The 15,134-nt window shown below is 36.5% G+C and overlaps 1 protein-coding gene across 5 annotated transcripts in view; it reads left to right on the forward strand.

The window, feature by feature from the left end:
* Col28a1 (collagen type XXVIII alpha 1 chain) overlaps nt 1-15,134 on the forward strand; it is a 176,511-nt gene that overhangs the window by 62,467 nt on the left and 98,910 nt on the right. For all 5 annotated transcript variants that reach the window (XM_078040379.1, XM_021730704.3, XM_078040380.1 and 2 more), the window contains exons 18-23: nt 643-711; nt 6,001-6,072; nt 6,804-6,872; nt 9,542-9,613; nt 13,061-13,129; nt 13,759-13,827. In XM_078040379.1, the coding sequence (XP_077896505.1) occupies nt 643-711; nt 6,001-6,072; nt 6,804-6,872; nt 9,542-9,613; nt 13,061-13,129; nt 13,759-13,827 (420 nt within the window). The remainder of the gene's footprint in view (nt 1-642; nt 712-6,000; nt 6,073-6,803; nt 6,873-9,541; nt 9,614-13,060; nt 13,130-13,758; nt 13,828-15,134) is intronic.

Here is a 15,134-nt window from a genome sequence, read left to right on the forward strand (position 1 = left end):
TGTGTTTTTATATACCTCTGATTCCATGAACATTGGTATCAAGTTACCTCTTTATTTGGAACTATTATTTATCTCTGGAGGAAAAGCATGCCACTTATTATTTAGCTAACTACTTTTAATGTTGTTTCAAGGAATCACTAATCATGGTTAAATAAACAAAATGCTTCCCAGAGACTTCTCACCTGAGAGTATACTTCCTACAGCTGTCCATATGAGAAGAAGCTCCATAGAAAACTACTGCTTTCCTTGTGGTTTTTATTAAAGGCTTATCATTGAAAACTCAGGTTCTCTCTCTGGTTATGATATTGCTCTTGATCAGACAGACATCATCTTGGCTTTCAATGTGTCCGTTTTAGTTGTTCTAGAATGTAACTGCCTATCTTTTCTAGGTGCCTCCACAGGAGCTCTTAACCAATTGTGAACATACTACATACCCTATATTTTAAGTCGGTCCACATTTATATGTTCCAAATATGATAAAAATCCATCTGGCCTAGAGGATCCCAGGCAATACATGTATGAATTAAGCACATGAAACTATTTTATCTCACTTTGTTGAAAGAAGACAACTCTTAGGAGATCAAAGGCAGGAATATGTTGTTTTTATTTTGCTGCAATATTTCAGTACTCTTTCCTTACCAGGGAGAAGTAGGCCCCATAGGACCTACAGGCCCTAGAGGACCAGTGGGGATTGGAGCACAAGGTCCAAAGGTGAGTTGACTCTGCTGTTCAGATGCTATTAAGAAAGTTACGTAACATTAAACCTTCCTTTATGTCCAATTGCAATACAGATCAGCATGTGCCATCTATCTAACTTGATATAACTTAAAATGTGGCTAATAGAAGAATTCTGATTATATGCATGGCTTGCTTGATGATTGGTATTATACAGTGCCATTCCAAAAGAAATGCTTCACGTGGGGCAGGAGACTTGTTTATCTTGTTGATTATTGAACACCCAGTTTTGAGGTCATGATAGGCACTCAATAAATACTACTGAAGAAAAGGATGCACCCTTCACAAGTTCTGTAACTTATTCTCAAAGTGTGTAGGGTCTGATGAGCCAGGCCAAGCACTACACTTCACCCTTGTTCTGCTGTCATTGCTGTGATTCCTATAAGCATTTGGGTATTAGAAGAATATATAAGGTAACCCGGGCATGGTGGCGCATGCCTGTAATCCCAGTGGCTCAGGAGGCTGAGGCAGGAGAACCTCAAGTTCAAATCCAGCCTCAGCAAAGCGAGGTGCTAAGCAACTCAGTGAGATCCTGTCTCTAAATAAAATACAAAATAGGGCTGGGGATGTGGCTCAGTGATTGAGTGTCCCTGAGTTCAATCCCCGGTACTACCCTCCCACCAAAAAGAAAAGAATATGTAAGTTGAGGGTCTAAGAATAATTGACATGCTATATGTGTAATTATAAAGAAAAAACATATTAATATAGCATAATAGCTACAGTTTTGTATGGCGTTGATGTGCTACCTAATATGCTAAGTGCATGACATATGTATATATACATTATGTCATTTATATATTAGTTCCAGAGAGGCAGTCTACAATATAGCAAGGCTAAGCCTTACCACCTAAATTCAAATCCCAGTTTTGTCACTTACAAGTTGTGCAACCTTAAGTTTCTCTCACTTTTAAAAAGAAAATATTTCAAATATGCTCACCAGTATACATAATAATACAAAGAATGCACATGTATTCCACTGCCCAGCTTCATCAACTGATAACATTTTGCTGGGTTGACTCAAAATTCAGTTTTAAGAGGCTACAGATAAAGCAGAGACACAGGTTCCACCCTGTCCGAGTGCCTTTGCTCTGCCTCCCCTCCCCAGACATACCCCTATCGTGACTTTGGTGTTTATCATTCCTTCAAATTTTTCTAGTTTCTCACATGTGTTTTCATACATAAACCACATATTACTATTTTGTGTTCTTAAACTATACATATCCTTCTTCAATATAGTTATACTTAGTCTTGTGTGTTTTATTAGTACTTTTATATGCCTATAATCAATTAATTCATTTTTATTGCTCTATACTATTCTATTGTGTGAAAAATCTCATTTTATGTTTACCCATTTGTTGATGAATATTTGAATTGCCTCTCATTTTTTTTTTTTTGCTTTTGTCAACCATGCTCCATTGACATTGTTCTCTTTTGTATAAGTTAGAGTCCAAGTTTCCCTCACTTATGGAAGATAGAAGTAGGACTGGAAGACTGCACAGTATGCAAGTCTTCAACTTTGCTTTGCCAAAGTCCTGTTCAACAGGGGTGCCACACCATGCTCCTGCTAGCAACAGGCAGTGACTTCAGCACAAAATGTGTAAAATATATCTCATTGTTTTAGTTTTTATTCCCTGTTACTAAATGAACAGTTTTTCATGTGCTTAATGGACCTCTAGCTTTTCTCTTTGTAAATTGCTATATTCATTCTTTTTTTGAGGTTAGGTTTTTTCCTTGTTAGAGTTCTTTATTTGGATGTTATTCTTTTGTTATATGGGTTGCAAATATCTTCTCCTAGGCTGGGGGCTTGCATTTCCAGTTTGGGGTATCTTTTAGTGTATGGAAGTTTTACATTTCTATAACCTTATGACTTCTGCTTTAAAAATATTATTTAAAAAGTATTTATTGGCTTTATAGTCATAAAGATATTCCTGTGTTTCTGAATATTTTTTGGTGTCTTTTTAAAAAAATTTAGTCTTAAATCCACATGGAATCTGTTTTTGTGTATGGGCTAATGTAGGATCTATTTTTTTTTTCCCTCACATTGATAACCAGGTGTTCGTGCTTCAGTTCTTGAATAAACCATCTTGGTCACACTGATTTGTAATGCCATCATGTTCTATGTCAGGATTCTGTATTTGTGAGGAGCGGTGCCTGAGTGGCCTATGATGCTTTCTTTGTATATCTCTCTCAGTGCTACTTCCTGCTATTGACCATGACAGATTAAAAATAAGTTTTGCATTTGATGGGAAAAATACTCACATCATCTTCTTTCTTGCTTATTATCTATCAATTCTAACATGTATATTAGGATTAGATTGCAAAATTTAATAAAATGTCCCCTTAGGACAGCATTGAATCTAGAGATCAAATATTGAAACTTTCAAACTACAAGGTAAAATTCAGATTTTTAGGAAAATATTTTATCATTTTCTCCAGAGATTTCATAACTTGTACTTCTTTTGTGAGAATTATTCTCAGATATCCTGGAAAAATGTTTGCAATTGGAATTTTTCTCTTTTTCTGTATCTTCTAGTTATTAGGGATCTATAGGAAAAGTTTTTAATTTGTTTGGTATTAGTTTTGGTATGTTGATTTTTAAATCTATTCACCATGTGAAATCACTTATTCTAATTGTAGAGTCTCTTGCTTTTTTATTTAACACTGTATGTACGTGATCATGTTGTCTGAAATTGAAAACAATTTTTCTTTCTTAGTCCTTCTTTCTCTTATTTATTTTTATATTTATTTTCTCTTATTTATTTCTCTTATTTATTATAGTGCTAGGATCTTAGGTAAATTGTTGAAATGAAGTAACCTCAAAGGAGGTGCTTCTAAAGTGGCACTCTTGTTTGCTGTAGTTTTGGGGATATAGCCTCTATTAGGTCAATGAAATTCTCTTTTATTTCAATCATACCAAATGCTGTTTACTAATTATAAATGAATACTAAATTTTATCAAATTCTACATATCCTTAAATAATTGTATCTTTTTTTTCCCTTTTAACCTATTGAACTGATACATTAACAGAGTTTTTAGATGTTGAATGATCCTTGTACTTTTGAGTTAAATCTAATTGATCATAAGTATACTCTTTCATGATGATAATTCAATTGACTAATATTTTATTCAGGATTTTGCATACATTTAAAATGACTATTATAAGATTAGCATATAATAACTATACATGCTTAAACTTCACTATTTGATAAGTTTTAGTATATGTTTGTGCTTGAAACCTTCTCACAACTAAGATAATAAAGGCATCCATTACCCACAAAAGTTCTGTTACCTTCTGTAATACCATCTTTCCCTCTCTCCCTCAGTATTCCTGTATACTAATACACTTTTCAATGATCTCTAACCATTGATCTGCATTTTGTCAGTACATATTAGTTTACGGGTTTTTAGAATTTTGTATAAATGTGATCATATACTATGTATTTTTTCCAGTTTCTTTTCACTTAGCAAAAGCATTTTGAGATACATATTGTAGCATTATGAATGGTTTATCTTTCCATGTTGCTGAGTGGCTTTCCATTGTGTAGATATATCACAACTTATCCATTTGCCTCTTGTAAGTTCATTGTTTCTAGGGTTTGGATAATTTAAATAAAGTTGCTATGAACATTTATTTATATGCTTTTGTGTGGACAACAAGTGCTTTCATTTTTCTCAGATAAGAACTCAGAAGTGAAATTGTTAAATTACTGGGTCATATCAAATAGGGTAGATTTCCTTTTTTTTCTAGTTTTTTTTCTTTTTTTTAATTGAAAATGCATTTGTTTATTTTTTTACAGAATTTTTTTGTAGATTTTTAAAAAAGTGAATAACTGTGGAATGGATAAAGATTTTTCAAATTGATTTTTCAAAATAATGATAGCAGAATGCATTACAATTCTTATTACACACATAGAGCACAATTTTTCATATCTCTGGTTATATATAAGTATGTTCACACCAATCCGTGTCTTCATACATGTACTTTGAATAATGATGTCAAAGTTTTTAGAAATCCTTGTATAAAATTTAAAAATTTTCTTTTTTAAATGTTAAAAATTCCTGTTAGGTATTTATTCATTATTATTAGTTTTTAAAACTATTGCCTTTTAATTTTGTGAATCTTTGTACATTTTTGTTTTCAAGTTTATTTTTTATTCTTTCATGTTTATTATATTCTTCCACTTTTTAAAAAATGGTTTACTATGTTTTTTACTCCCAGTAGTTTTTTTTATATTGGCAGAAATGTTTTTTTGATTAAGTCAATATTTTTTTGCTTTTACTAAGTGCAGCATGAACACTTTTATGCTCTTTGAAGTTAACACTTTTTAATGAATATTTTAAAGAACTTTTTTTTTTCTTTTTTGGAGGTATCAGGGATTAGACTCAGGGGCACTCAATCACTGAGCCACATCCCCAGCCCTATTTTTGTGTTTTTTAAATTTAGAGACAGGGTCTCACTGAGTTGCTTAATGCCTTGCATTTGCTGAGGCTGGCTTTGAACTCATGATCCTCCTGTCTTACCCTTTTGAGTTGCTGGGATTATAGGCATGTGCCACCACACCCAGCAAGAACTTATTTTTAATCACAAATTAAGTTGAAAGCAAATAGAATGATTGAATATGAGAACTGGAAGTGGTGTTGGGGCCCAATTTTTCATTTCATTTTGTGTTAGTTTTTCCAGAGGTAATGTTATAACAAAGAACCACAAACTTGGTGGCTTAGGAAAACAAAAAATCATGGTTTTTGGATGCTATAAGTCCAAAGTCAAAGTGTTCACAGGCCTTGCTTTCCCCCAGGCCTGGAGGCAGAATCCTTGCTTGTCTGTGTAGCTGTGGTCCTGATCCTTGCCCTACTACTATTTTCACTTTTGTCTTTGTCTCTGTGGCCACATGATGATTTCCCTGTATATTTTTCTTCACTTGAAATTTTCCTATTTTTATCAAGACACCATTAATACTTTATTAGGACTCATCTTAATTATCTGATCTTAATTTGACCATATCTGCAAAGACTCTATTCTAACCAAGTTTACTTTGGGGGGGCTTGCTATTGAACCCATGGCCATAGAATACAGAACTGAGGCCCAGAATGTGAAGTAATGTGCCCAAGGTCAACCAGCTTAGTTACTATTAATTACTAATCAGATTTCTCATCTCAGAGACTTTTCTCAAACATTGTAAGATGTATCCAATTGCAAGTACCTCGGAATGTAGGTGGTTGGTAAATACAAACTTAAGGGAGATAATATCTTTGTTTATCCACCAGGGGGAGCCAGGTTCAAAAGGTTCCCCAGGTCAAACAGGAGAACCAGGAGAAGATGGAGCTGCAGGGAAGAAGGTAAGAGTAAAGTTTTCATATTATTGGAGTCCAAACCATTGGACCAGACTGGTATCTTGGTCCTGTAGGAGCTCAAATTAAACCATCCAGGACAAAGAGTATCTTTAAAAAGAAAAGTCACACAATTTAAAATTTCCCTTTCACTTACTCTGGATAGAAAGAGCACCAATTTAAAGGCTAAAATAGTGTTTCACATTCTCTGCCTCCTCTCTGGTATTTTGGCCTTGGCATTTTCCAGTAACCTAGTTCCTTCAGGATTTCTAGAAAGCACATTAATTTAAACTTAAAGAAAAATACCCCTTTTACCCCTTCCAAAAGGAGAGTCTGTAAATGCATTCAGGAAGTAAGACCATTGTAAAGATTTCCTGAATAATTTTGAGTTGACATTTGAAATACTCATTTTTCAATAAAAGTACTGAAAAACAGCAGATGGAAAGGCTGAAGGTCTTTCTTGTTAAAAATAATATCCACGAAATGTGAATGAAGAGCCAAAGGAAAGTGAGCTTATTGCTTTGGAAATTGGCTGAGAAATTAGACTTTTTCATGATATTTCAGCTGCTCTGGTTGAACTGAAGTTTAATGTTAATTTATTCATTGATATGCTTCCAAATTAATTTTGAGACTAGAGTGGAGGGTCTCAGCTGAATCTGCTGGCAATAAGAGGAGACAAGGTAGAATTATGTATTCTGTCTATGGAACGTTAGCTAAGACTTCAGTGTGATTTCCTCTAGGGAGAAGCCGGGCTTCCAGGAACAAGAGGCCCAGAAGGACCGCCTGGAAAAGGACAACCTGGCCCCAAGGTTTGCAAATGACAAGATGTTGGGGGAAACAGCCTATCTATGTTCTGGTCCTGAGGCTAAGGAACCAACCTAGGAGAAATTTGGTTTTTATTCTTGCTGTGTCAATTGTATTTACATCTGGCTTTAAATTATGGATACTATCTTGTAAGGTTTTGGAAGACAGCAATGTATTATTCATTTTTATTTTCCTAACATCTATCATAAGACACAGCATAGAGAAGAGTTCAACACATGTTTTCTCAATAAATGGTCACATTGACATTTAAAAAACACATAGAAGGAAAAGATGCCTCAGGACACATTGTTGAAACTTGAAAGTCCCTAAATTTTCTTCAGATCTTTATAGAATCTCATACAATAATAAGAAATATAACTTTTTTAATGGCAATCCAGGGGGGCGCTGTGTAAGCTGTGTGCTTGGCCTGTGCAAGGCCCTGGGTTTGCTCCTTGACACCACAAAGTAAATAAATAGATAAGGATTTAAAAATAAAATAAATGGTGATTTTATTTCACAATGTGGTGTGTTTTACACCCTGTAGAAATGCTGGTTGAATGACATCTTTCTGTGTGAAGATGAGAAATATAAATTCATCAGTAGGGTGAGGCTAGTAGTGACATAATTGACAGCCTCCAAGGTGCCAGATGTCTCCGTAACTTGTATAAAATAGTCATCAATATGCACATAAAGATTCTTATGGATGATGTATGAATAAAGTAAAAATGAAATTTGTATACTTATTAATATTTTATTATAATTCTAATAAAATTATAATTGATAGCTTAAGAAGTCTATGTCCTGTGACACTATAAATACTACAAAATAAACAAGGAGAATGTGCACTGCAGGGAAAGGCCACTAGACTTGTGGCTTTGAGGTGATCTGTGGCTTCTGGAAGGCCATTGGAGAAGAGTGGCAGGATCATCTTACAGCCCAGGCAGGCCATGGTGCAGTGTTGACACCTCATTTCATTTAGTTATGTTCCTTTTCTTCTGGGGTAATTGAGGTCAATAAGTAGGTGTGGAAGAAAATAAATAGCGTTGGTTATGTTTTGTCTCTGATGACAGTAATAATGATGTGATAGTGATAATTGGACACCTGTTTTTTTAACCTATGTTGCTGCTGTCCATTAGTATGGACTCTGGGAGTTCATTTCATCTGTCCTTTCCATGGGAGCCCACCTCTTCTTCTTGGTGGAACATTTTTTTTGCTGATGACTGTAGAATAGTCTATTGGTCATCAATATGTGGTTCCAGGACCAGAAACAGTCACATCACCTGGGAATGTCAGACATGCAAATTAAAATCGGGCACCATTGAAGACCTACTGAGTAAGAAATGCTGGGTGTGGGGCCCAGCAATCTACTCTAACAAGCCCTCCAGGTGATTCAGATGCTCAAGTTTGAAAACCATGGTTTAATCATTTATATCATGAGTATTTAAGTGACCTCAACTGCAAATCCCAAAGAGCAATACCTTTGGTGGGGTGGGTCCACATGTGGATTTGGCAGTATTAGGCAGTAGTTCAGGATGCCAAGATGGTGGAGCAGGGTTTAAGAAAAATGCTGCTGAAGAATAGACAGGGGATGCGCTCTCATGTCCCTGTGTAGGGTAAGTCCCATTACCATGACAACTCCCGCCACTGAGGCCTTATAACCACGACAACTTCCACCACAGGTTTGGTATTTTAAAACGACCAATGGGGATAAAGTGGGCAGTATTATAATTAGGTTTTCTAAAGTAACCAATGGGGGAAAATTGGACCATATTTGAATCAGGTATTTAAGGTAACCAATAGGAGCAAGTAGGGTAAGGCCTTGAATCAGGTCCATCTAGGGAAGACAACATCTCACAGCTCCACATATAAAACTCTAATTTCCAGACATTGGGCCCACTCTGTTCCAACTTAAGGAGTGCTACTTTTACCTTCACCTTCAGTAAATCCGTACTTTGCCTGTTACTTCTGTACACTTGCTCAATTCTTTGGGGCACCAGGACCTGAACCCCAACTGGACACCCTGATGATAACAGCAGGAGAGCCTTAGTTGAAACAGTGTCATAAAGTTGGGAGGCTTCCTGATTGAAGGCAACAACTGCTTTGGGAGAGCCCTGCCCAACACAGCCATGCTGGAAATATCCAGAAGGCTGTTTTGGGATCTGCTTCGGGTTAATGCTGAAATATCTTACGACAGAACCTATGTTACCATGATTTGTCTCCTTGGGAGTAATGAACTAGACTCCCCACTGGGGAAGAAATGGGATTGTAAAAAATGTTTTTTTTTTATGTTTTAAAACCGAAATAGCATTAAAACAGAAAGACAGGATGAAAAAGCATAGTCGGATCTCTTTCCCGAAACTCTGAATGCCTCCGAACCATCTGTTAATAGACCAAGGGCGCAAAACAAGTATAAATTCAAGTAAAAGTTCTCAAAGATTCAGAATGTAGATTTTTAAAAATATTAAGTCATATTGAATAATTGATGAAGACAGAACAATTCTGGAGTTACTCAGTTTTTCTGAAGAACACTGACAAACCCTGTACAACTAAGCCAGGCTCAGGCATATGGCCTTAAAATTGATATTTGTTGAGAATCTGGCTTGGAGGTGGTCACTGTTAGGTTAGGAGAGGGTTTGTTACTACAACATCTATATTTTCATAATTATTTTGTCAGGGTGATGAAGGAAAGAAAGGAAGCAAAGGAAATCAAGGACATATGGGATTTCCAGGACCCGCGGGGCCAAAGGTATGTTTCTTATATTCTCATTTATGCTTTCAGGAGATTGTAATTGTGTCTGGTTTCAATAGATTAGAATTCCACTGCAAATTTGATTACTTGTTTCCTTCCCAACAAATACAAAACAAAATCTCCCAAATAATAATAATGAAAAAAAAAGCCTTTAGAAAACATTCTACTCCCAGACCCAAATAGAATTCAGTAAAGAGATCCATGGAGTATGTAGTCTTCACTGGAATATTTATGCTTCTAAGAGGGAATCTGTATGTCAACCTGCTCAATTACCAAACAGTCAGAAGTTGAGATAAAGCTGGGGCCGTAGAAAATACCAATTCTTCATGGTCTCATTTGGCTGAACCAGAAGTTGGGGGACTGAGAGGCAGCACGGCCTGAGGAGGAGCAGGCTTCAGGAGGCCCCTTCCATTGGACTCGGCTCCAGCTTCTCAGAGCCAGTTGCTTCCCATATGGAAAGAACAAAATATGATGAATTTCACAGAGTTATTATGAATATAGGGAGTTAATAAATCATTCAGCATGGCACCTGGCACCTAGTAAGTATTCATCACATGGAGTTATTCAGAGAGAAAAAATCCATACTGTGAAATAGAAAATAGGGGCCTGTGATCCTCATAAATTGTCCAGAACAGGGAGCTGAGGAGGAATTGAAGGAGACTGTAAGGCAAGGAGGTAAGTGTCCTGAGTCAGGTGAGAACATGGTGACTGTGTTGAATATGTCAAGAAGTAAACCGCAAATCCAAGAGAATTTATGCCTCTCGGAAGATGCTGATTGTAAGAAAAGAGATAAGGAGTATATTCAAGGATGAGATGATTGAAGAGCAAATTTTAAAGAATGGTATTAGCAAGAGCAGGTAAAAAACCAAAGCCTCGCCTGTAGACCAGTGATTCTGAAATGCTAGCGTCCATCAGTGTCACCTGGTGAGCTTGTTACAAATCCATATTTCTTGGTCCTATTCCTAGAGACAAGGATTCAATAAGTGGGTGGGTCCCCGTAATCTGCATTTCTCCAAGAAAGTCCTCAGACATTGGTAGTTCAAGAAGCACAATTTGAGAAATGTCCACTATATAATAAATGTGTCGTATTAGTGTGAATAACAGGGCTTACTTTTAATGTTTTTGTTGCTCTTACTCAAAGTGAGTATTTTTATATTTTTGAAATAAGGATTTTTTTCCCCTTAAGGTGGAGTTGCAGAATTGCCATATTTTAAAGCATAATCGTACCTTCATCCAGGGGCTTTGTATGCCTAAATACTGTATACTTTCTGTGATACTTTTTATAGTTTAAAATGAGCCTTTAAAAATAAGAACAAATTAAATTTAGAAGCATAATTTTTCTTTGCCTCTAATTTTAGTGAGGAATTTCAACAGACATCTTGTTTCTTTGTCACAGGATTGGATAGGGGGTTTATCTGTGGCCAGATCCTGACTGTCATGTATGTGCCAGTACTGGTTATGCATTGTGCCAAACCCTACAGAGTTCAGGTTTAAGGACTGGCTTGTACATACCCTCACAAGGACTGGGCCCCAGCAGATTGGCGTTCTTACCTTGTGGGTTGTATTGGATAATTTTACCAGTAGAGGCCTTAGGTGGGAAGATGGACACTGGCTCTTCACTGGTGAATCAGATCCATGGGGTCCCTCCTGGAGGAAGTGGGAAACCCAAGAGACAGCTCAGAGGAAATGAATCAGGCAGGGGAAGGATTAGTCATCAATCTGAAGTCCTAGAGGGTCAGATAGAAGCATAGCATCGAAATAGATCAACCGCTAGTGCAGTTCTCCACGGTTTTTTTTTTTTTTTTTGTAAAGGGCAGATAGTAAATATTTAAATTTGTGGGCTAAGAAGCAAAATTGAAGACATTGCATCCATGAAAACCTATTGTTAGCCCAGTGCTCTTCAAAATCTGGGGGCAGCGTGGCTTTGGCCACTTCTACTCCAGAGCAATAGTTTCCAAATTGTTCTGATTGTAAAAACTCTGGCAGTAAAATTCTGACCACATTCCAGTATAGATTTATTTATTTATACATACTTGAAATTGAACCCAGGGGCACTTTAACACTGAGCTACATCCCTAGTCCCTTTTTAATTTTTATTTTGAATTAGGGTCTCAGTAAATTGCCCAGACCAGTCTCAAATTTGTAATCCTCCTGTCGTAGCCTACAGAATTACTGGGATTATATGTGTGCATCACAATGCCTGTCTTGTTTATTTTAAATCAATTTTATTCCCAAACTATCTTATATGTTATCAATTTTCATAAACAATGGGATTTGTGGTGTGTGCAGTGAAAGTTGCTTTGAAATATGGTTTTCTAAAGTACGGTAATGGGGTCCATGTCAGAGTCATCAGAAGTACTTCATGAACATGCCTATTCCTGGGCTACACCCCTAGATCAATCTGAAGCTTTGGGACTTGAAACCTAGGGCTGCATATCTACCTAACTCTTTTGATAATTCTTATGCTTACTAAAATTTGAGAATTGCTGGTTTACATTTCAGGTGAGACAGAGGAATTGCCTCTTGCTCCAAATTGAGTCTCTATGACTTACTATTAAATCCAAAAAGGTAGTTAGGGAGGAAGAGAGCAGAAAGGGGAGGAAAAGAAAAAAAGGTGCTTTAAGTTTTCTATCCAAAGTTCATTTTTTTATATTTATTTTTCAGTTTTTGGTGGATACAACATCTTTATTTTTATGTGGTGCTGAGGATCGAACCCAGCACCCCGCGCATGCTAGGCGAGCGCATTACTGCTTGAGCCACTTCCCCAGCCCTATCCAAAGTTAATTTTTTAAAAAATCTATGAACTCACTCTCAACTTCTAAAAAAGGATGTAAGATAACATACAGTGGAAGATTGAGCCCGGTGCCTTGGCACATACCTGTAATCCCAGCAGCTCCAGAGGCTGAGGCAGGAGGATTGCAAGTTCAAAGCCAGCATCAGCAAAAAGCAAGGTGCTAAGCAACTCAGTGAGACCCTGTCTTCAAATAACATACAAAATAGGGCTGGGGATGTGGCTCAATGGTTGATTGCAACTGAGTTCCATCCTCCATACCCCCTGCCACAAAAAAAAGATATACTATAGGCCATTAAAATGAAACAAAAAAAGAAAAAAAATTGAAATTTGAAATGTACTCTAAAACTTATGTGGAAGACATTGCTATAATTTAACAAAACATTTCTTTCTGAGCTTCCTGGCATACAATACAAAAGGGAAGGACGGTGGATTGCAACATCTGTATTAGCTAGTGAAAAGTTGCTCAAGAGATTAAATTTCTTCTAACACTTAGGAATTAACTGAATACATTTAATAAAGAACATTGAAATCTTATGGATTGACTACTTTAGCAATGATTTACAAAAGGTGCTCAAATTATTTTCACATTAATTTATGAAAGATTAATATTCTAAAATTAGACATTGTAGTTTTTTTTTCCTCTTTTCAAGGGTGAACAGGGCATTATGGGCCCTTTTGGAATGCCTGGACCATCAATTCCTGGACCACCTGGGCCAAAGGTATATATTCTTAGAAATTTTTTCCTTTTACTTGGATCTGTGGCAGTTAGAGGGGAAAAAAATTTATATTTTATGGTCCCAGTGGATCATGATTTAGTGAACTAGAATTTCTATTTTGGGAGATCCCTAAGAAATGTTCTCATTTAACCCTGATATTTCACAGATAAGCAGACCAAAAGCCAGCAGTAGAGTTAGCCACTGCAGTTAACAGACTTTCCAGTGTTAACTTCATCCTGTACTACTTCTTCCAAATCCTAGACCCCAGGGCAGGCAAGAATTTTATTGCATTTATTCAGAAAAAAATTTACTAGGATCTATAATTGAAAAGCTTGGCAGAAAAGAAATACTCTGAGTTTTAAGAACATCCCCAGGCATTCTTACAGCTTAAATATTTGAGTCTAAATTGCCACTTATTATTTCAGTGGGTTTTCTCCAAACAGCTGTAGTAGTCTTTATTGGCAAGTTTTATTAGGATTTGAACTTCCCCTCAAATTTGTTAAAAAAATATAATATTTTAAGACCTGAGATGGTAGATTAAGCTCTTTCAGATTGGCCAGTCTCTTTTATGCTGTGTGCCTTGTGGTTTCTCACACAACCTGGAGCCTGTGAATGTTATTTGAAATGTACAGGGAGATAGAGGAGGTCCTGGGATGCCTGGATTTAAAGGAGAACCTGGACTTTTTATTCGAGGACCAAAGGTACGCTTTATTCATGTTCTTTTCCTTTCTTTGCATGTGAGAAGTCGACTTAATGGCTGAAGTGTTAGCTTTTCATGGCTATGACAAAATACTCGAAATAATCAACTCCGAAGGAGGAAAAGTTTATTTTGGCTCATGGTTGCAGTCCATGTTTGCTGGGCCTTCTTGCTTTGGGCCTGTGGTGTCATAGTGTATGATGGCAAGAACACATGGTGGGGGCCTTTTCAACTCCAGGCAACCAGGAAGCCAAGAAAGAACAGGAAGAGGCCATGCAAGGTCCCATTGTCCCCTTCAAAGGCACAACTACAATGATCTAGCTTCCCCACCTCTTAAAGTGTCTACCCACACCCAATTTTAGTGCCACAGACAGGGGTCCAAGCCTTTAACACATGAACCATTGGGGGACAGTCAAGATCCAAAGCCTAGTACTTATTAAGTGGATTTTTCTACTTGTAAATCCTCTGTGTTGATGAGATAAATTTTAGAACTATATTCTTTAAAAATCATTTTATTTTTTTACTCATGTGGAAAACAGTAGTTCCTATGGTTATATTTTTGCTGATTAGACAATTATTTGAAAATGCTGTTTTTGCAATGTCTATGATATAAGGGTTTTAATGGCCTCTGGCTCTTTCATTTATTTACCAATGAGAGTGTAGCTGTTTGCAAGACACTGTCCAAAAGAGCTCACATTTGGAAGCTTTATTGGATCAAAATTTTGCTTGCTTTGATTTTTCATCCTTTTGAGTTATTTCAGGTGAAAACATAAATAATTATACAAAAGCTTAACCAACTGGTTTTCCATGGTCACAAATCACCATTTCCCTTTTCACACTATACCCAACATTGCAGCAAAATTTAGCATTTATAACATTCCTAGGTATCAACCATCTCTGTTTATGGGAACAGACTTCCAGGCCCCATAATTAATACTTATTAAATGAATAGCGTATTGCCATGGAGCTTTGAGGCACATTTCTATATTCTCGTATCATATGTCTCATTTAGCTAAAAAGGTTAAAGTACTTAAACTGAAAAAAAAGAAAAGTTGGAGTTGTCTTTTAAATGAAACATAATTCACAACCTATTAAAAACAGACATAAATTGGAGTGTTGAAGATCCTCCACTCTTCTTATTGTTTTAGCACTTCTTCCTGCTGGAGTGCTGAGTGCCCTAGTTTGTCCAAGATTGAGGGTTCTTAGGATGCTAGGCTTTCAGGACTGAAGCTGGGAAAATCTTATGCAAACTGGGATGAGTTCTTCACCCTACCCCAGACTTCGTGTTATATGGAACCTAAGCTATGTAGA

This window comes from Ictidomys tridecemlineatus, chromosome 2 (assembly GCF_052094955.1).
Source record: "Ictidomys tridecemlineatus isolate mIctTri1 chromosome 2, mIctTri1.hap1, whole genome shotgun sequence".
Classification (NCBI taxonomy): domain Eukaryota; kingdom Metazoa; phylum Chordata; class Mammalia; order Rodentia; family Sciuridae; genus Ictidomys; species Ictidomys tridecemlineatus.